Below are 22,700 nucleotides of genomic sequence, written 5' to 3'. Positions count from 1 at the left end.
CGATCGTAGAATGCCATTGCGGTTGAAGGGAAAGTTTTATAGGACGACTATTAGACCCGCTTTACTATATGGTACGGAATGTTGGGCTGCCAAGAGACATCATATTCAAAAAATGAGTGTAGCTGAGATGCGGATGCTTAGATGGATGTGTGGAAATACAATAAAAGATAGATTCGGAACGAAGAGATGCGTAAGAAGGTAGGTGTTGCACCTATTGAAAATAAGATGCGAGAGAATCGTTTACGGTGGTTTGGACATATTCGGCGAAGGCCTAATGATGCTCCAGTTAGAAGGTTGGAGAAATGGGAAAATATATTAGTTAAAAGAGGTCGGGGTAGGCCTAGGAAGACTTGGATGGAGATGATAGGAAAGGATATGAATGCTTTGAACCTCACCGAGGACATGGCGTTGGATAGAAATGATTGGAGGAAAAGGATTCATGTGGAAGACCCAAAATGAATTTCTTTTTTGGTTCATATCGCTGACCCCAATTGTTTTGGGATGAAGGCGTAGTTGTTGTTGTTGTTGGATAATTGTGATCCTGATTTAGTTGTGTGTGGCAAAGTGCGATCAAGTGTCTCTTTATAAAGGTGGGTGGGTACACAACTTCGGCCTTTTGTTGCAAGTGCAACCAACTTTCACCGCTTGTGTGGCAAAGTGCAATCTTAGATCATCCGATTCCGATGCATGGGTAAATTTTTATAAGGTTTGAAAGTCTACGGTTTAAAATTTTAATAAACATTCAAGTTAAAAAATTCATATTTTTTCATAAAAAAATACAATTTAAGCATAGTTTTTAAGCAAATTGTCCATGAACGTATCTATAGGGTTAGATTTGCGAAAACGGAAACCTCTCTTCACTCGTGATAGACTCTTAACTTTGGTAGGTACCTACCCCCCATTCTCCAACTGAATCCAAGTCTGGACATATTGAGAAAGGACAAGGGTAAGGGGTGGCAATCGGGTTGGGTTGGCGGGTCGGGTTGGCGTGTCAGCATACCTCAACCCGAACCCGACCCGTTTATTAAACGGGTCGGCTGTGGCAAACACGAACCCGACCCGTTTAATAAACGGGTAACCCGACACGACCCGCCAACCCATTTAATAAATGGGTTGGGTCGGGTAAACGGGTTTTCAGGTTCGCGGGTCAGGTTGGCAGGTCAGGTTGATGGATCGGGTTGGCAGGTAGGCAGGTTGGGTTGATGGGTTGGCGGGTTGACCCACCTGCCGTTTATTAAACGGGTCAGCCGGGTTGGCATACCCCCAACCCGAACCCGACCTGTTTAATAAATGGGTTACACGGGTCGACCCGTTTATTAAACGGGTTGGCTTAAGCCCAACCCGAACCCGCCTAAGAGGCGGGTTGGCGGGTAGTGTCAGAAATTGCCACCCCTAGTATCTGATTATTACTCAGATCCAAATTCCATACGAATCCAAATCTGAGTCTGACTTAGATTGAGAAGTACCTTACCCCGTCACATGTAAATGCGTATCTTAATATGGCATGTATCCAAATTGAATTCGGCTTTGACAGAGGTGCTTTTTATCCGAGTCCAAATCCAACAATATCGGACCCCAAGTCTCACCCGTTTACATCCGGACATAAAAGCTACGATTATTTTTTACAATATGCAACTATATCTATGCATGCCTGTGAAATAGATACTCGGGAAAACATGTCCAACCTATCCAAACAGAGGTATTGTAGAACTAGAAAACCCCAAAGTCTGGTGGCTGCATGCACACATCAAACTTGTATCCGTATCACAAAAATCCAGTGGTGCCAGCATTTTACATTACCAATCTTTCCAATTCCACAAAGACACCAACTGCAATGAGTCCCCAAGCATCACAATGAGAGTCTGAAAGCATTCACAGAGCGTTTATCATCCTTTTCATCTCAGCAGTCCTCCTAGGATCAAGCTCGTCCAATGCTCTCTCCGTCAGCACATGCTTGATGCGGCACATTGACTTCCTCACCTGAAAACCACGCAACAAAACACTTTGCATAAGATTAAGATAATTTCAGTTAAACATTGTAACCTTGACACGACTAGAGATGCTATGACACGCGACACAGATTGTGTGTCCGGTCGTATGCGTATCTTTGTGACATAGCTCATAGGCCCTGTCTGGGTGAGACGCTTAATGGCATTGATGTAACTGCCGATCATCTAAACAAGCTTAATTGTCAACAGAGGCACAGGGCTAGTAGTGATTTGGTTCTATAATTTTCAACAGAGTGATTAGTCATGGGGTTGTACTTCCACCCAACTGAGTTACTAGAAGTAGCAGAACAGATAGCGAGGTTAGCAGAGTATCATACAGGAAGTCTCTATGAACGTTTACATCTTTCATTTACATAGATAACAAAATTTCACTAGGGCGATGTACTCTGCGGTGGGCAAGGGGGGGGGAGTCCCTTGGACTATCCCCCCCACAAAAAAAAAATCACTAGGGAGATGGATTATGAGTTTTGAGGCAGGGCCATACCTTGGGAATGCGCTCTGGATTAGGAAATCGTAGATTTTGTGCGTTGAGCATTTGGCGCTGAGTCATGAGCATATTCTTCTCCTTCAAAAGAACATACCATAATTTATGAAGATCATCCCATGATTTAAGACGCAATTCAGAGGCCTTCCAACTTCGACCTGAACAAAACAAAAAATACATACATGATTTTGATACAACTAAGGAGTAGTCTTATTTGAAGACATTCACGAAAAAAAATACGTGTTTAAACAAATATAGGTCTCATGTTTGGGATCGGATGTCCATTCAGGGAAAATGAATGCATGCTTTGAATAAATGTTTCTCATGCTTGAAATGAGATTAAATATGCATTCATGGATAAAATGGTTAAGCTTACAGATAATATCAAAAAGCTAGAGAAAAAACTAATAGACCAACAAACAAAAACATGCCAAAAATTTCAAAGACAATTAAAGATTAATGTTAAATCCACTGAGAGGAAAAAGCACACTGAATATATTGATGAAACATCATTAACCAGTTTACATCAAGGATCTGCATTAAGCCCTTTCCTATTTGCTATAGTGATGGATGAGCTTACGAGATCAATTCAAGAAAATGTGCCGTGGTGTATGTTGTTTGCTGATGATATTGTTTTGATTGATGAGACTAGAGCTGGGGTTAATGCTAAGTTAGAATTATAGAGAGAGTCATTGGAAGCCAGAGGTTTTAAGTTGAGTAAGAGTAAGACAGAATATATGGAATGTCGATTTAGTAAGCAACTAAGTAGTGATGGGAGTTTAGTGAAGTTTGGTGAGCGGGAAATACCGGTAGATGATTGTTTCAAATATTTGGGATCTATCATTCAAAAGAATGGAGAAATTGATGGAGATGCAAATCATAGGATAAAGGTTGGGTGGATGAAATGGAAAAGTGCAACTGGAGTGTTGTGCGATCGTAGAATGCCATTGCGGTTGAAGGGAAAGTTTTATAGGACGACAATTAGGCCCGCTTTACTATATGGTACAGAATGTTGGGCTGCCAAGAGACATCATATTCAAAAAATGAGTGTAGCTGAGATGTGTATGCTCAGATGGATGTGTGAAAATACAATAAAAGATAAGATTTGAAACGAGGAGATACGTAAGAAGGTAGGCGTTGCATCCAGTGAAAATAAGATGAGAGAGAATCGTTGATGGTGGTTTTCGGCGAAGGCCTAATGATGCTCCAGTTAGAAGGATGGAGAAATGGGATAATATATTAGTTAAAAGAGGTTGGGGTAGGCCTAAAAAGACTTGGATGAAGATGATAAGAAAGGATATGAATGCTTTGAACCTCACCGAGGACATGGCATTGGATAGAAATGATTGGAGAAGAAGGATTCATGTGGAAGACCAGAAATGATTTTCTTTTTTGGTTCATATCGCCGACCCCATTTTTTTGGGGATGAAGGCGTAGTTGTTGTTGTTGTTGTATCATTAACCAGTTTACAGGTGTAATTAGCGACAAGCAAAAATAAGAAAAGACATCAAGATCAAAAGAGACATGAACCCAAAAAATTTATTTTATAAGAGTAAACAAGAAACATAGGGACCTGCACTGAGGTTCAACAAATGTTCACTTTTGAATATTTATGATGAACACAAGAATCATAGGATGCAATCATAGGATACAACAAAAGGTGCTGCTCTAATCTGCATGCCCCAGTTCAGGGCACCCTTGACTAGGTTAAGCACCCAACTTGATAGCAGCATGCCCTCAATAAGGATAGGTACGAGGCATGAAGCACTCCACTGCCTTGCTATGTCAAGAAGAAGACCTTGCAAACAACCATGATTATTGAGTTCCTCCGGTCGATCATCAATGTATGACACCATACAAAGAGTGGATGCCACCTCCTAAACCTTCTCCCTTCTCCCATTTCTCACACATCACCTGAACCCAGCAGACCATCAAAAGAGCTCACAAATTGTCCAACCATCCTCTGATGCTCCCACCATGCCGTAGTACATAATGGATCAACTCCAACCATCTTCTAAGGTTAAATTTTACATTGTTTTAGCTCATCCTGCACTCTAAGACTCCTACATCAAAGTCATGCAAGTGTTGGGGTCTCTGTAGGTATGTCTCTATTCAATTTATAACAACTTACAAATGAACCTCTATTATCATCTCTTGCCATTTTGGTCTTTAAACTCAGCAACCAGAAACCGTAAATATGCCCTACATGAAAAACTATATAAATGAGTTAAAAGATGACCACTGGATGTAATTTTAACACCCACCGCAAATTGCCTTACATCACTAGGGACCACTTCTCACCTGACCACATCAGCCAATGAAACAACACTCAAGGTTTAATTAGCCTGCAAGATCCTTGGCAGAAGGCAGTATAAGATACATCCATTGCCTCTCTCATCTCTATATTCTATTTAATCCTTGTGTTATTGTTCAGTCTCCATGTTGCATTAAGGAATATAGGCAATGAAAAACAAAAAACACTTCAAAGTACCTTTTCACATTGTGTCCACAGTGAGTTTCACCACGACACATGGATTAAATAGATAATCTCTACCTGTGGCTATAATATGTAACGAACAGGACGAATATGGCATGAAAAAGAGAATGCAGATTCAGTTTCAAGATTCAACACATTAATCAGAAACTTTCAATAAATAAATCTCAGAATATAACACAGTCAATGGCATGCAATCCAAGCTACAGTATAACATGAAAATACTTTTCTTTGAGAGTGAAATAAGATGAAAGGCTTAAATCAGAAAAAAAATTATGTCGAGTAATGGTACCATAAACAACACGTTTGTCTTCCTCTTGGCTTCTATCTGCCTCAAAAAACTCTTCAAGTGGATTGTGGGCTGTCTTGGCCGAAGCAGCAAAAGAAGCTGGAGCAGCTGAAGCTTCAGATTTGGCTGCAGCCAAAAAGGCCCTTCCAAAACGCCTTGAAATGAACATGATTCCAAAAAAACTCTGCAATAACTTCATTGGAAAAGAATTCACAATAAAATTGGATTCCGAAACAAAAAGAGAAATACAAATTAGAAAATAAGGGTAGATATTTGAACTGGAATTGAAAAAAAAGAGTATGATAAATGAGAGTCCACTGTGGACACAGCCAAGAGATTCTGTAAATACTTTAAAGCGGATAAAGTAATATACAAGAGTTGATTTGTTACAAAGTTGCATTCATCATTCCCAACCCTTCAAAACACCAGTCTCCTAGGGGATGTCCATATGCACCTACTTGTCCAAAAAAATAGAATAATTTGGAAATTGAAATTTGTAGTACGATTACATTTCCCAACTTACTGTTTTTATGGATAATAGGGTGCATGGAAATACCCCCTTAGCAAATCCAATGCATTTCTTTATCAAGAATAACTTCCACTTTTTAACACTTGAAAATGTTAATCACCTTCTAACAGAAATGTTTTCCACCAGATGATGAATCCAATCCAATTCAATTTTTCCCTAAAAACAACTAATACACGTAATGACTATGAGAAAATATTGGATCAGCAAGACAGATCAGCAGAGGACACAACCGTACGTTGCAACAACACTACCTAAAAAAAACCTACGATTGTTTCACCCTTATCATGTAATTCTATTCTCAGAATAGTTGGAATTAGAACTTTTACAGTGTGAAGATGGTTTTCCAAAGTGGAGCCTAGTTGAAACTTCCATGAATACACCCACAAGAGAGAAAAGCCACTTCGGAATTCATGAAATCCACGTGAATTTAGCAAGTTATTCTTATTGAACAAATCAACAAGCGTCCCCCAAAAGCACAAAAAACACGTATCCGTTCGATAAGCTAAGCCTCCAATCCTTGTTCAGAAAAAAAAAACATGAAACATTTGAAAAACACCCATCCTTGACATATGCAGAAACCATGGCAAAGTCCAACACTTCTTGGAGGCATTATACCAAACACTAGTTGTGCACCTATATGAACAAATTCTATTACTATTTGGATCACAAATTGACAAGTTTGATCTCCCTTTAATGCTTATGATCACTACAAAAACAGAGGTCAGAATGGAAATCCGATAGGTGTGCACCTATATGAAGAAATTCTATTACTATATGGATGACAAATTGATAAGTTTCATCTCCCTTTAATGCCTATGATCACTACAAAAACAGAGGTCAGAATGGAAATCCCAGAGAGAGAGAAAGAGAGTACCTTCAACCAGAGCACCAGAGAAGGCCTCTGAAACGAAGTGTCAGGCGTTTTAGGGTTTTAGCCTTTTAGGAGAAGGGGAAGAAGGTTGGAAGGAGCCTTCGGGTTAAATGGATATGGGTCAGGTTCTGACATCTGACCAATTTGAGTCCACCAAGTCAAGGTTCATGAACCTTCACCTGATCCAATTAGATAGCCGGTGGGATATGCGATCCGTTCAAGTCCAGGCCTGATAAGTAGGGATGTAAACGGTTCGGGTTCCGATTCAAACGGTGATAAGTTTATACAAGATATGTTTCTTTCTTTTTTACATGTAAACGGATTCGGATATCCGTCAAATTTGAATATTTCTTGTATTCGGTAGCAAAAAATCAAAACCATATCCGCATTATATTATAATCTGATATTGTTTTGGCTTACCAAATGCAACTAAATGGAATCAAATTCGGTTAGATATCGAAAAAAATCTGGTTTATTGACATCCTAGATAAGTAGATCTCCACATTATCCTATAAGGAAAAACTGTTCGGGTTTCAAATGTTCAGCCAGTATGGACCTAATAGAGTACTGATCCACCCGGGAACTCGGTGTGTTTCATTGGCTTGGATCTGAGGTCCGAGGCAATCACGGACCCTGGGGATCTGATACCCTCTCTCCCTCCTTAGATGAAAAAACCCATGGATTTAGAGGGGTTTTAGTGATCCCAGATCCGTTGTTTGCTTGAGGGTCAGATCTGGTGTTGGCAGCATGTTAGATCTGACCTCGAGTCAAGATCCAGTAGGGGTTTAAATGGGTCAGGCTCAGGACAGATCTTTTTATATCTGAATCTAAATTCGAATCCAAAATGTAAGCAGTAGATCCGAATATGGATCAGAGAGGGTACGGTTGAATCCGAATCCCAAATACATATGGTAATACTGGATGCAGAAAAAAATATAACAAAGACAGACTATTTACATGTAGAAAATGTAATCGGGTCAGATTTTGATTGAGATCAACTTCAGATCCGACTTAAGATGCTGATCTGTATTTGAAAGTAATTTGATTGAACAGATCCGAATCCGATATTGATGCACATTTCGGATAAGGATCCATATTTGGAAATAACATGTCTGACTCGCATTAGATATCCAACCATATCTGATCTTTTTGCAAACCTATATCCAGGGATCTCCAGGCCAATCAAGCGTGCATTCAAGGAGGTCTACATCCCTACTCACTAAGGATGTAAACGTCTCGGATTTGGGTCGGATATGAAAAATATCAGATCCTACTAACCGGATGTTGGCTAAATGGGCTCAGGTTAGGATTCTGATCCGAATGGTGAAAAGCTCATACCAAATCCATTTTTTTTACATGGGATCGGATTCGGGTCAGACTTGGTAGCAAAAAATCAAAACGGTACTTGTATCCGATTATAATCAGATGTAGTTTTGTCATATGATTCAGAATTATCTCTGGATGTTTTTTTTTTGGACAGAGAAAGCTGGGGTTGTTAGACAGACCCCTACCAGTTATACAACCATACCGTTGGGATTCGAACTTGCAACGTCTGGACTAACTGCTCCTGACAGACAAGCGGAGCCCGGTTGACATAGTGGGTGGGTGCAGGTGCGGATCTAGGCAGGGCCCAAGGTAGGCATGTGTTCATCTTAACCTATTGACAGAAGGACCAACTTACAATAATGGTGAGAAAGGCGAAGACCCATTTGCAAAATGGCAAAAGGCATGTATTATTTTGCAAAATTATTATAAAGCAGACATGGATGGAGGTGATAAGAAAGGATATGAATGCTTTGAACCTCACCGAGGACATGGCATTGGATAAAAATGAATGGAGGAGAAGGATTCATGTGGAAGACCCATAATGATTTTCTTTGTTGGTTCATATCGCCGACCCCAATATGTTTTGGGATGAAGGCGTAGTTGTTGTTGTATTATAAAGCAGACTAATTTGCATAAAAACCTTTTTTTTTTTTTTACCAAAGTCGAGTCAAGTTCGGGTCAATTGGATATCGAAATCGAACCTACACCATGTACATCCCTAGCACCTGTGCCCACCCTAGTTTTAATTCCTGGCTGCGCCCTTGGCACCTGCTTAGGCCAGTTAAACATGTATATATATATTTAGTACAATCGATTTAGATACAATCTAATTGAAATATGATGATGCAAGTCTTTTTTTTTAACTAAATCTAACCTCATAAATATGCTCAACATTGTACATTGTTGATTTTTGGATCACTGAAAAAATTTGTACACAATTAGGTTCAGGCAGTCCAAAAGTTGGTTCCTTTGCATACTACCGCCATTATTTTGATCAACAATGAATCCATGTACCATGAAAAGATAACTATGGTGGGTACCATCTCAACTAAAATGTGACACAATTAATGGCCCAGTTGTAGGGGCAGGCCTGTTTGGCCCGGCCCGGCAACAATGGGCTGGGGTAAAAGCTCGGTTCGGCTGGATTCGTTGGATAAATTGCAGCCAACGGCTTGAAAGTTAGGTTGTGGGCTTAATGGGCCAGGTTAGGCCTATTATATTATATATATATATAGTTAATTTAACATTAAACTAATTGTATTTAATATTAAAATGACTAAAATATATTTAAAAATAATATTTTAAAAAATGATGTTCACTTGTTTTGAACATTACAAGTCTTTTGAACTTGAGGGAACTGAAAAATCAAACACAAGGTTATATTTTTTACCTCAAAAGTAACCTTGTATTTTCAAAAGTGTCATCTTTTGAAGAGTATTTTAATTATTTTAATATGGTTGAATTTATTTAATGTTAAATACACCTAGTTTAATTAGATTAACCCCCTCTCACCCCCCCCCCCACCACCCCCCACCACACACACATATATATATAAAGAAATTGATAAGTTGATGTGCTAAATGATATGTGTTAAATGGATTTTTTTACCCTCCTGTTTTTTTACAATTTTGACCCCATAAATGTGTTGGGCATAGTCTATTTACAAGGAATCCACACGTGGGTCATGTAATGTTAATGAAAAATTGATATTTGGAGCCTCAAACTGTTGAATTTTTGAACCATATAAAAACCCACCCATGTGTCAAAGTGGAACACTTCAAGAGCTGATCCCAATAAAATCAAGTACATAGTTATAATTTACAAATAAAACCAAAAACCTTGAAAAACTCATTTAGCACATATTATTTCACACCTACCCATTACTATATATATATATATATATATCAGTGTTGTGAGAGCCGTACGCCTCAGAAGCGAAGCACAGGCTCAACGCCTCGCTTCACCTCATCGCATTTACAACCTTGCTTGAGAGTCTCACGTTGTGAGAGGCCAGAGGCAAAGCGCAGGCTCAACGCCTCGCTTCACCTCATCGCATTTAACAACCTTGATATATATATATATACACGGGCTTGGCCCGTTCAAGTCAAGTTTGTGCCTAAATTATAGGACCGTGGGCCTCCCGGCTTGATGCTCAGCCCAGTTTCAAGGTGGATGGATAGGAACTCAAAAACAAGGGCCTAAGAAATAAAAGACACTGGGACATATTTCTCTCTCTCTCTCTCTCAAAATTTGTAGGAAAAAAATGCCAATCTTATAAATACCTCCTGATTCTTCTTTCCATTTCTCACACTTTGACCCAAGTTGGAGTTATATGGTGTGATTGGTGTGATTGACCAACCAACCAACAACCAGAGACCGATTATGTGAACAGTAGATTTGAACTTAGATAATATGCAGTAGTATCGTACACTTTTCTAGCAAGGTGATGATATTGACCAAATTCTTTTTGAATGAAGGGGCTAAGTCATGATGTAAGAACAAACGTAGTGAGGTTGAGTAGCTAGCTTGACCTAACTTGTGGTAGGTGGTGGTAGTGGATAATCAAATGTTGATGACAAGTTGGCTATACATTGAAGGCCTACCTAATTTTACCCCATGATTGAATTTAGTTCAGTTTTGTGCCTATATATCTAGAATGCCATTGTATATATATATATATTTTTAATAAGATTAGATACTTTTGTTCAACTGCATGAATTGAATATTTTTAACTCTCTTATTCTCTTTTGATGACAAGGAACCTTCATAGTAACACTGCTCCAATGGAGGTTGGCATAGTTGGGTGGGTCCTTGGCAGCTAGACAGGTGATCAAAGTTCCATCCTGACCAAGTATTAAGTCCATTGGCATAAATACCAGACCCACATACTTGCTCTGATTGCTCTATAGCTATTTATTTATTTATTTTTTGAATTTATAACCCAAAGAAACTGCACCCGGCACGAACACCTGGTCTGGCTCAACCTGCCATACCTATGGTCATCGTGCCAGCAACCTAAAACTCTGAGGCTAAGACCCCTGTCCCGAGGCCTATGCTATGCATTGGCTTGAGTAGAGGGGCGACACCCCATGAGAATCGAACCTTGATTGCCCGTCTAGCAGCCAAGGCCCCACCCCACTATGCCAGCCCCGCTTGGGGCTATGTCCTATTTAATAGTCTTGAGTTTAATTTTAGACATTTGAGACTTAATATTACACTCATGGGTTTGTAAAAGTTTTCTTTAGCAAACAAGACTTTCCATGGTAGTCCTGGTTCATATTGTTTGAAATAAGCATGTGAGCTAACTGTTTTTTTTTTTGGAATACCCCCCTCCTCTACCCTCTAATCACCGACCGCACAAGGGTGTAACTGGGTTGGGCCTTATTAGACCTGATTTTGAATCGGGTCTAAAAGTAAGACACAAACCCGATCCAATCTACTAAAAATTGTGGACCCAAACGGGTTAATGGGTTTGGATATACATTGGGTCGGGTCTTTAGTATACCCATTTTATTTCGGGTCAAGTTCAGGTTTCAACTCAAATCTTGATATATCAATATTTTAGACCTATTTATCTGCCAATAAAAAATATATAAATTAATAGAATTAATTGTTTGTACTAACAAAATATAAGCTTAATATCTATCTAAATAATGTCAAAATCAAAATATAAAAAGAATATATCAATGCAAACTAATTTTAAGTTAAAACAAAAAACCAATGTTATATCTTATTCAAAATATATCAAATTTAATGAGTTCTCGAGTATTATTATAGGATTTACTTCAATCTGATAATTTTCATGGCAAAAGGGCAATATAAAGTATATGCAAAAAGGGATTAAAATATTGTTTACTAAAATGCAATGCATATTAATTCTAAGTTTATTAACATCTTCAAATGTCTAATTGAATATATAATATTTATCAATTGAAAACTTTCAGATGGATCGGGTGTGAAGCGAGTTCGAGTACGGGTCAGTTCAGGTATAAAGTCGGGTTGGGTACAGGTTGATTCTGGTTTGGGTATAAAGTGGGTCCTCATACATAATGCTCATTTGGGATTTTTTTTCATTCCGGTACATTATTTTTGCATTGTTTAACCTAACCCCAACTTGACTATATATATATATATATATATATATATATATATATATATATATATATATATATATATATATATATATATATATATATAACATCTCTCTTTCAAAGAGACAATACAGATTCTACTTTCCCTGGGGGTACATAGTAGGGTACTACGAAAGAAAAGTTGAGCATGAATTATCAATAAACCGAGAATTGATTATTTCTGGCACTACAACAAACCAGTGGATTAGCGACGACCTAAATCCGTCGCTAATCCAACGCTAATCCGTCGCTAACCTGTTTAGAGACGGATTAGTGTCGGATTAGCGACGAATATCTTCCATCGTGAATTTTTCAACGCCAATAAGCGACGACATATATCTGTCGCCAATTCTGTCGCTAAGTAGCGGCAGACTGTATCTGTCGCCCATTTCGTCGCTAAATTTCGACGAAATAACGAATGACAAAATCTGTCACAAGTCCGTCTTCACTAAACGGAGGCTTCGGTTTGGCGACGGATTTATCGCCGTCGCTAATATGTCGTTGAATTCAACACCCATAATTATTAGCGATGGATATATCCATCGCTAATTTGTCGCAAAAAAAGGAAAAAATTTTAAAAAAAATATTTGAAAATTAAATATCGAGAAAAAATTTCTCGTGATACATTTATATCTCCTGTACAATTTATATTTTCTGTGAATAAAAAACAAAGTACACATCAAAATACATATAAAAAGAAACTAAAACAATTAATCGATCCACTTTAAAATTCACAAGTTCTAATTATTTACAATTCAACATTTACATTTTTGAAACAAAAAGAAGGTAGAACAAATTCAACACATAAATCTAATCATCGCCAAGATTTTGTGCGTGCTCTTATTCAGTGTCTTTATCTATCCCTTCAGCTCCACTGCGCTGATTATCGCCATCAACCTACACGAAAAAAGAAATGTCAGTATTGATAAACAAAATATACTGAAATATAGCATACTCTATATGTGATTCTATCATGCGCATATGTGTTCTAAGGCAGTAAAAAAACTTTATACATGATTCTATCATGCTCATGTATTATAAAACAGTAAAAAAACTTCGTATGTGATTATATCATGCTCATATATATTCTAAGGCAGTAAAAAAAATTTATATGTGATTCTACCATGCTCATATGTGCACTATTGTAGTTAAAAAGTTGTATACGTGATTCTATCATGCTCATATGTGTTCTAAGGCAAGCAAAAAACTGTATATGTGATTTTATCATGCTCATGTGTACTCTAAGGCAGTAAAAAAACTTTATATGTGATTCTACTATGCTTATATGTGTTTTAAGGCAGTAAAAAATAGTATATATGATTCTACCATGCTCATATGTGTTCTAAGGCAGGCAAAAAACTTTATATGTGATTTTATCATGCTCATATGTACTCTAAGGCAGTAAAAAAACTGTATATGTGATTCTACCATGCTCATATGTGTTCTAAGGCAGGCAAAAAACTGTATATGTGATTTTATCATGCTCATATGTACTCTAAGGCAGTAAAAAAATTGTATATGTAATTCTACTATGCTCATATGTGCTCTAAGGCAGTAAAAAAACTGTGTAAGTGATTCTATCATGCTTATATGTGTTATAAGGTAGTAAAAAAACTTTATAGGTGATTCTATCATGCTCATATGTGCTCTAAGGCAGTAAAAATTTTATATATGTAATTATATCATGCTAATATGTGTTCTAAGGCAGTAAAATAACTTTATACTTGATTCTATCATGCTCATATGTGTTATAAAGTAGGAAAAAAACTTTATATGTGATTCTATCATGCTCATATGTGCTCTAAGGCAGTAAAAAACCTGTATATGTGATTCTATTATGCTTATATGTGCTCTAAGGTAGTAAAAAAACTTTATATGTGATTCTATCATGCTCATATGTGCTCTAAGGCAGTAAAAAAACTGTATATGTAATTTTACTATGCTCATATGTGCTATAAGGCAGTAAAAAAATTACATATGTGATTCTACCATGCTCATATGTGTTCTAAGGCAGACAAAAAACTGTATATGTGATTTTATCATGCTCATATGTACTCTAAGGCAGTAAAAAAATTGTATATGTGATTCTATTATGCTCATATGTGCTCTAAGGCAGTAAAAAAACTGTATATGTGATTCTATCATGCTTATATCTGTTATAAGGTAGTAAAAAAACTTTATATGTGATTCTATCATGCTCATATGTGCTCTAAGGCAGTAAAAAAACTGTATATGTGATTCTATCATGCTAATATGTGTTTTAAGGCAGTAAAATAACTTTATACATGATTCTATCATGCTCATATATGTTATAAAATAGTAAAAACTTTATATGTGATTCCATCATGCTCATATGTGCTCTAAGGCAGTAAAAAAACTGTATATGTGATTCTATCATGCTTATATGTGCTTTAAGGTAGTAAAAAAACTTTATATATGATTCTATCATGCTTGTATATACTCTAAGGCAGTAAAAAAACTATATATGTGATTTTATCATGCTAATATGTATTCTAAGGCAGTAAAATAACTTTATACATGATTCTATCATGCTCAATGTGTTATAAAGCAATAAAAAAACTTCATATGTGATTCTATTATGCTCATATGCGTTCTAAGGCAGTAAAAAAACTATATACCTGCCGGGCACCGAAGCTCATGTTGAATGCAGACGAAGTTCCTCTATCCTGAAAAAAGTTGCACAACTTATTACGGACAATGTTGGGAATGACTTCATCTAAAAAGTACTGCATTTTGTCCTCAAGACGTTGACAGACACCATCCCAAGACATAGCAGGGTCATTTGCACGTTGAGAGTTGATGTTGGCGGGAGAACTCTGTGGGCCCGAGCTGCAGGAGGCAATGTGTAACGCCCCAAATTTTTAACTTGAAAATTTTGGAATAAATTTTTTTCTTCTAAACAACAGCGGAAAAACTTTATTAAATCCTTAGTCAAAATATTTGGGCGGGTTACAAGTAATAGCACAGACTCAAGGCATTTAAGTAAAATAAATTCTTGCATTGAAATACTACAAGTTATCATTTACAACTTGAAGATTTATTACAAGTCAGAAATTCTCAGGACATCCGAAGAAGATATGGTCACATAGCACTGGCCGCAGCGACGACCGTAATTGCTCGTCATTCAGTTTCCTGAAAAACATTAATTCAGAAAGGGTCAGACTACCACGTCTGAGTAAGAAACATAATATCCATATGAGTGTGCACAGTGTCATGTGTACAAGTATATGTGCAACATGTTTAGATAGAATTAATAACCATTTAACAATTGATAAATGTACAGGTTACTAAAGTCAAGCATTTCATGAAATATTCCATCACATCCAAGCACGATCCATCATATGCATAAACCATATTCACATAAGTAATAACAACTTTAAAACTAATGTGGATATACACCTGACTTAACTAAAGCGTTTCATGTAAAGTGTGCATAAAGCACAAATATCAATGTTCAACACATCATTCATAAGTTATCACAGTTTCCATGTAAAGGAAAACCAATTTGAATCATGCCCTGCAGGAGTCACAGTTTACTCCGACATTTTCAACCTCAAGCAGTATGCAATTACTTGAAGATTTTTCTTAATGCACTAAATTTATGTTTCATCTTGTTATTACCCTGTGGGTACGCACAGGCATTCGACATCGTAGCGGACCGAGACCACACGGGGGGTTTATTATTTTATAACCCGTATGACTAGCCGTACGGATATCCAAAGGGGACGGTTCACGACCGAGAGAGTACTCCCCAGTGGCTAGAACTAGAATTAGGATGCACCCTGTACTTCTGCAGAAGACTTGGATCTACCACCTAGGACGAATTGGTAGTCCTGACCCCCCCTAACTCCGTGGACTGAGGACCGGTGAGACGCCTAGCTCTCACAAAAACAAGAATGTCCCACGGAGGTTGTACCATCTACCCTCTCCAAGGTAGACCATGGGTCCGGTAACATACACCGTCTTCAGATGTACCCAGAGCCCTGGGAAACCAGTAACATATACCGTTGTCAGGTATACCCAGTATCCCGGGAAACCAGTAACATATACCATTTCAGGTATACCCAGAATCCCATATTTTTATTTTATATGTGCATGATTTTTATTCTTTCTTTGTTTGGATCCAGTAACATACACCGTCTGTCAGGTGTACCTAGAACTTTGGAAAAAATCTAGTAACATATACCCTCTTTCAGGTATACCTAGAATTCCAAATAGAAACTGGGAACAAATATCGTCTTTCAGGTATACCAGAGTCTAGAATTTTCTTTCATGTCACCATGTATTAATTTAGCCTTTGTTTTTAGTGCTAGGGTATACATATCGTACCCCACTGGTTACGCCGCAACATAACATTATTCAACTTTATCAGTTCTTAAGTGCTCGTATGGCACTACGAGACCGCAAGCTCAATTTTGAGCTCTTACATGATCATGACATGACAAGTGCCCCCTTATGGCCCCACAAGGGTTCTGCATGTGATTTATGCATTAAACCTTGGTCGCAACATATCTACGTCAACCACACACAAAACCATGTGCAATATGATTGCGTCAGTGACATCTCATTCATTTACCATAATCACATACATTCCTTTCAACAGAAGATAATCGAAATTTCATGATGGTAGTGACTATGTGCATTGTAGTGTTTTATCATATAACCAATATATATCCATATTGGTGGGTTTTCGATCGATTCAAAATATATGTACTATAGTTCATTGATGATGCTATACATTTGTATTTACGATTTGAATTTCTCAGACATAACTGCCTTGGCAGAAGTGCATATACTGGTGTAGAACAATCATAAGTGCAATGACATGTTTACTATCCTATCAGGTTCGCGCCACTGTAAGACACTTATTAATACAATGACTAATATATAATCTCAATAAGTTGGTGTATGTTAGGGTATGCCATTCATAAATGATCTTTATGAAATTTCAAATGTAAGTGGGTGGTACATGGGCAGAATGACATGCCAAAATTTGTGTGTGTACCATAATGAGTTTCAAACTTATACTGAACAAATGCACATAATTTTTACTAGTTATGCCTATGCATATGCACCCCACATGTATGAATTAAGTATACCCATGCAATTGTTTGCTACCTTCTGCACGCTTACTTTTATAACAGAAAGGTCAGTCAATGAAATGTTTGAGCTCAGTGTGCTCATGCAACATCCTAACACAAGGTGACGTGCACTAGCTGGGTTTAGGCATACCCTTTTTTTTCAGCTTAGGAAGTCAAGGGGGTTGATGTCTTGCTGGACCAAGAGACTGGTTCCTCACCCAATGTGAGATCAGCAAGGTAGAGTTTCAGTCACCATGGGCATTAGTATTTTGTTTGGCGATGTTGATTGTTAACTGCATGGTGTTCAGTTTGGCATGAAAGGAACTGGAGGCTTTTCTGTGAATAGGCGACATCTTTTCATGTGGTCGTGAGGCACATCTTGGCAGATGTCCTTCAACAAAAGTAGCTTGGATACAATCAATTGTTTCTTGTATGTTCTGACGTGTTCTCTCTTTTACAGACCGAGCTCTCATCGGCTTACATCATAGTAAACATATCCTCTTAATAACATGTTTCTCTCTCAAAAAAAATAAAAAGCTCTAACTCAAATAGCGTGCCACTTGAAGAGATCAGAAGGAAACGATTTGTGAGAGAGAAAAACAAATAGGGTAAGCCTGTGTTATTGTGGTCACAAAACCAATTTAACATGGCCTATGCATCCAGCGTAGATGCATCATTTCAATGCCTTCTTCCTAAGGACCAACATGGTCTACGTATAGAAAATATAATAGTAATATATATATATATATATATATATATATATATATATATATATATATATATATATATTTAATGAAATACACATGGGTCGGGTACTCTGTTGGGCGTTGGATTTTGAATCCCACGGTGGCTGATATGCTAGCTAAAAAAAAAGATTCTATTTAACCCCACACAATATGCTAACGGTGTTGTTTTTCTTTTCTTAACTATTGGTAATCAACCAGTTGGACATAGTATAGAAAATACCTATTAAAACCTTATAGCCATTGACATTTGGCCATGGAACCAATGAGAACAAACTGTTATAAAAATGCAGACCTCTTTTTCTGTCATTAAGTTCATTAACAATGTAAATGCGCAAGTCTTTTTCAGAACATAAACAATAGTCAGTTTTTTTTGTTACGAATCTTAACGTAGACAAACAATCTAAACATAAATAAAAATGCAGACATCTATATCTAACACAGGAGATTTGTATTAAACAGCCTACGGATTTATCTTCTTTCCCGCTTGTATGTGAAGTTACTAAAAATATCGGAACCACACCGTTGTGGTGATGGTTAGTGTCCCTCTCTAATGGAGTCGGACAACCCACGCCCCATCATGCCACATGACGTTGTCCATCACCCCGTATTGACGGTGCTGTCCAACTCAAACGACGACACTACAACAGGTTGGTACTGCAGAGCATCTACCACTTTCATAAAAATAAAAATGCTCCTTACGCAGGTCTATAACCAGATTCATAAGAACATGAAAACAACCAAGATCAAATCTATACTAGATGACGGTGCATTTTATTTTCTCTCTAACTACATGTAGATATAAGATTCCAATAAAACCCACATGGAAAAGTAAGCCTAAATTTTCATTTTCAGACATGACATATACAAGAACCATATTCATATCAAAGATTTCATGAGTATGTAGGCTCATGATTCCCTCTTAATAAACATACAAGTTGATTTCTATGGATGTAAGCATATGCAAGATGATAATTATATTTTATAAAACTACATAAGTTTATAATAGATCAAATGTCCAGAATGTACAGATCTGGTTTAAAGGATTGTACTCCTATGCAGTAAGAAATTCAAGACTATTCAGATCTAAAGAAATATATATATATATATATATATATATATATATATATATATATATATATATATATATATATATATATATATCCCCCTTTTTTTTTCTTCCAGAAAATTTTATACATCATTATACGTATGTAAAACCGGTTAAAAGAATTTATATGTACAGATTATTGTACATACATCCGGTTAGTCTAGCACATATAGGTGCCCCATGGCACTGGGCACACGCATAGAGAGAGTATGCCCCTACCAATACATGTTACAACTTAACTCCATACGTTACACCCCATTCACCTACCTAAGATTGGTTTGATCTTGGATCCGACATGGTTAACACCCACGACTAAGTATATGTATTTTCTTACATATATTCGGGCTGTAGGATTTAATACGAGTGCTATATGTCACTAGGCATACGCATAAGGATAGAATGCCCTTACTTCTTTGAAGTCTCGTGACGGCATGGCTGCACCCCTTCCTTCCTTCGTTGGAGCGGCACACCACCTCAATAATGGAGTCCACATGATCAGCAGGGGAGGTCGACACGTCCAACAACGATGGTCGATCACCTCGGTGGAAGAGAATGATGGGTGAGCCAAAAACGTTAAGAAAGAGATAATGGTGTCAATGGCTGGAATAGGGAAAGATATGAAAGAGGGAGGATGAAGATGGTCACACGGCTGGGCTATGAGAGCATAGGCGTGGGAGAGGAAAGAAGAGGAATACTCAAGGCTCCTCAACTTTTTGTAAAGTCTCAAAAAAAACGCCCTTCAATAGTAGTTTCATTTTTTTTCTTGTTTTTATTGCAGCACTCAAAACGGCTGCTCATTTTCATTTTTTTTTTTAAACTCCCTTCCATTTCCAGAATATGGAAGGAAGGCTTCCCCTTGCTGGACGGTTGGGTTTCCCAAAAATTTTGTGTTTTCTATTAAAGTCGCCTTAATGAGGAGTTACTAAAAAAAATCGTTGGTTATAAAATATTTTCGCAAAAAAAAATTCTTGGTGCACCCGGGGATTTGAACTGGGGACCTCTTCTGAAAGGGGTAACGAGCCCCACCAGTGCACCATACTCAATTTCGTTGCATATCTTTGCAACAAAATTGTACTTAACCACTTATAGACGTCTGATGGTATTTATTTCTTTTCTTGGAACCACCATTCTCATTTAAAACTCCTTCTCCCTATTCTAAAATTGTGGGCATGGTGGTCTTCCCAAAACGTTTTTTTCTCACCCTCTTCAATGTCTTTAATTAGGTTTTCAACTTGGAAAATCGGTCAGCCACCACCCTCTTGAAAATGTCATTCCTCATTTAAGCCCTCTTAAATGAGGAGTTCTAAGGTCTTTTAGAATTTCAGCAAAAGTAACAAAAAATATTTTTGTCAAAAATGACTCGGTGCACAGGGGGATTCGAACCAAGGTTGCCCCATAACTGGGCGAGACCTCTTGCCATTACACCACATCACCTTTTGTTGCATGATAGGTCTTTATTAATTTATATATATACGATTTTGGTTCTTGACGAATCTCAAATACGAGTTAGATTATATTTTAGATCTTCTGAGCTTTCTGACTACGTTTCCATATCATGATTGAGATTCGACCCTATTTGGATTCATTAAGATCCAATTGGATTTTTTTATTGGGTTTCAGATCCATCCAGGATCCGAATCCGTTCATCGTACCCGAACCCAGATACTGGATCCATTTGATCCAGTTTGGATTCAAGATCCATTTGGATCAACTCTATATCATTTTATCGTATTTATTTTAAAGAATTTTATCCTTTATTTAGTTTGATAATTATCGAAAATTTATGGGTTTTACACAATGACTGGTGTGGTGTTCATGTGACTCCCAAACCCGAACACACAACCCATTTTGGGTTCATCGGTTGCAGTCACGCATGCTGCAGGATCCAAAGGCGGATGCTGAGTGGAGTCATCGCCATATCGTTGTACCATTTGCTGCTCGTATGACTCCTACAATGTAATGATTAGAATATGAATTAATAATTAAGAATTACAATATTTGTGATAACGTAATTCATAGTAACTTGTCTATTACAATGTTTATTAATAAAATAAATACATACCGCTATCGCTCTCGCCTTCTCTGATACTAACTCTCCCGTGGTCTTACGTTTATGTGTTTCAACAAACACATCCTTGTATGGCACAATGTCTCCTTTTTCTGCTTCCTGCAAAGTGAAATGATAAAAGATTTAGTTAACAGGTTTGCAACAATACTTATAAAATTGACAATATATATATTGATGAGTTACCATTTTCTTTTGGTGGCTCCCAAAAGTTCTAGATTCACTTATGTGTAGATGGGCTTCGGGCATTTTCGCTCGATTTTGTGCAGGCTTCGCTGAGCGGTTTCAAAATGCATCCCCCGCCCACTTGTCGCACATTCCCTCCCAATAATCTCTCTTGATAGTAATAGGGTCATGGCCCTTCCACTGTAAAGGATCATCTATTCTGCCAGATGTTTTTTTGGTTACAGTCTTCATATTGTGCAGCATGTCTGCAAATCGATTCACAGTCACCTTCTGCCACACCTTCCTTGCATCATGTTCCTCCACTGTAGTCGTGAAGCGATTCGAAACCTATATATATTTTCAGAAAGTTAGTAGACATGACTATAACAAAAAATTAAATATGAAACACATTAACTATGACAAACAACTATATACTGTGAATGAGGACCACAATCTGTCTATCACCTCTTTTGGATACTCTTTCCATTGAGCGACCGGTCCTGGTAGATGTTGAAGTAGTGAATTCTTAATATCGTGTACTACTTCTTGTGGCTCAAACCTCGTGCTGCACATGAATTGGTACACAGTAAATATCAATATACAATATTTACAAGATATGCAAAAAGTGAAAATGAAATACTTACGGTCGATTATCGATATACACTATTCGAATGAGTCTTCTTGTGCCAGATTGAGAAGACCTTGCATCCTGTGTTGACTCCTAACTTGTATGATCAACTGTTGTAGGTGGGTCATGTACAGGCGCAACATCATCTGTAAAAAAATATGTTAGAAATTCTTAGAATGCATATTCCAACTAATCAAGTATGCAATTAGTTAAATGATATACCTATCAAAGGAGCCCGTGAAGATGAAGGCTGAGACTGGCTACCACTGGGTGATCAACCATTGTAACCTCCACGAACCATATTCTAACAAAGAAAAAATGTTAAAATATACATTCAAATTGTTTCAAATCAATCACATCACATATTTCAATACATTCAAATAATTCAAATCAAGTATTGCAATACATTCAAATCATTTAAATTATTCACATCAAGTATTGCAATAATACATTCAAATCATTCACATCATGTATTGCAATAATACATTCACAACATTCAAATCTAGTATCGCAATAATACATTCAAATACAGGTTTGTATTACAAGATTTTGCTCACTAGCTCGATACTTCTTTCTCATCACTTGTTTGACTTTCATATTCTTCTTCTTCGTCATCTTCTTCATGATCTTCTTCTTCTCCATCTTCTTCTTCATTGTTTGCCCATCCACTTGGTATATCATTTGGATCACATTCTTCTATGAATGTTTCATCGACTAATGGTGATATGACATGCATATCATGCGCAACATCGTGACT

General features: G+C 37.3%; 1 protein-coding gene across 1 annotated transcript; it reads right to left on the bottom strand.

Annotated features, from left to right (window-relative positions):
* Positions 1–1,568: 1,568 nt before the first annotated feature.
* LOC149821476 (uncharacterized) lies at positions 1,569–6,809 on the bottom strand. Its single transcript, XM_089983248.1, has 4 exons — positions 6,680–6,809; positions 5,280–5,469; positions 2,494–2,651; positions 1,569–1,980 (listed from the first exon to the last, which is right to left on the bottom strand). Exons 2-4 carry the CDS (start codon positions 5,443–5,445, stop codon positions 1,873–1,875), a joined length of 432 nt encoding a protein of 143 aa, XP_089839374.1. The 5' UTR covers positions 5,446–5,469; positions 6,680–6,809; the 3' UTR covers positions 1,569–1,872.
* Positions 6,810–22,700: the final 15,891 nt, after the last annotated feature.

The sequence above is a fragment of the Nuphar pumila genome, chromosome 12 (assembly GCF_984573655.1).
Source record: "Nuphar pumila chromosome 12, dmNupPumi1.hap1.1, whole genome shotgun sequence".
NCBI classification, from domain to species: Eukaryota; Viridiplantae; Streptophyta; class Magnoliopsida; order Nymphaeales; family Nymphaeaceae; genus Nuphar; species Nuphar pumila.
The sequence above is the reverse complement of the archived record's forward strand: the minus strand, read 5'-3'. Positions and strand labels throughout refer to the sequence as shown.

Coding starts and splice junctions, on each gene's coding strand:
- LOC149821476 (XM_089983248.1), bottom strand. CDS start 5,445: ATGTTCATTTCAAGGCGTTTTGGAAGGGCCTTTTTGGCTGCAGCCAAA. Junction 2,652..5,279: donor AGACAAACGTGTTGTTTATG/GTACCATTACTC, acceptor TGTTTTGTTCAG/GTCGAAGTTGGAAGGCCTCT. Junction 1,981..2,493: donor ATCCAGAGCGCATTCCCAAG/GTATGGCCCTGC, acceptor CGTGGTTTTCAG/GTGAGGAAGTCAATGTGCCG.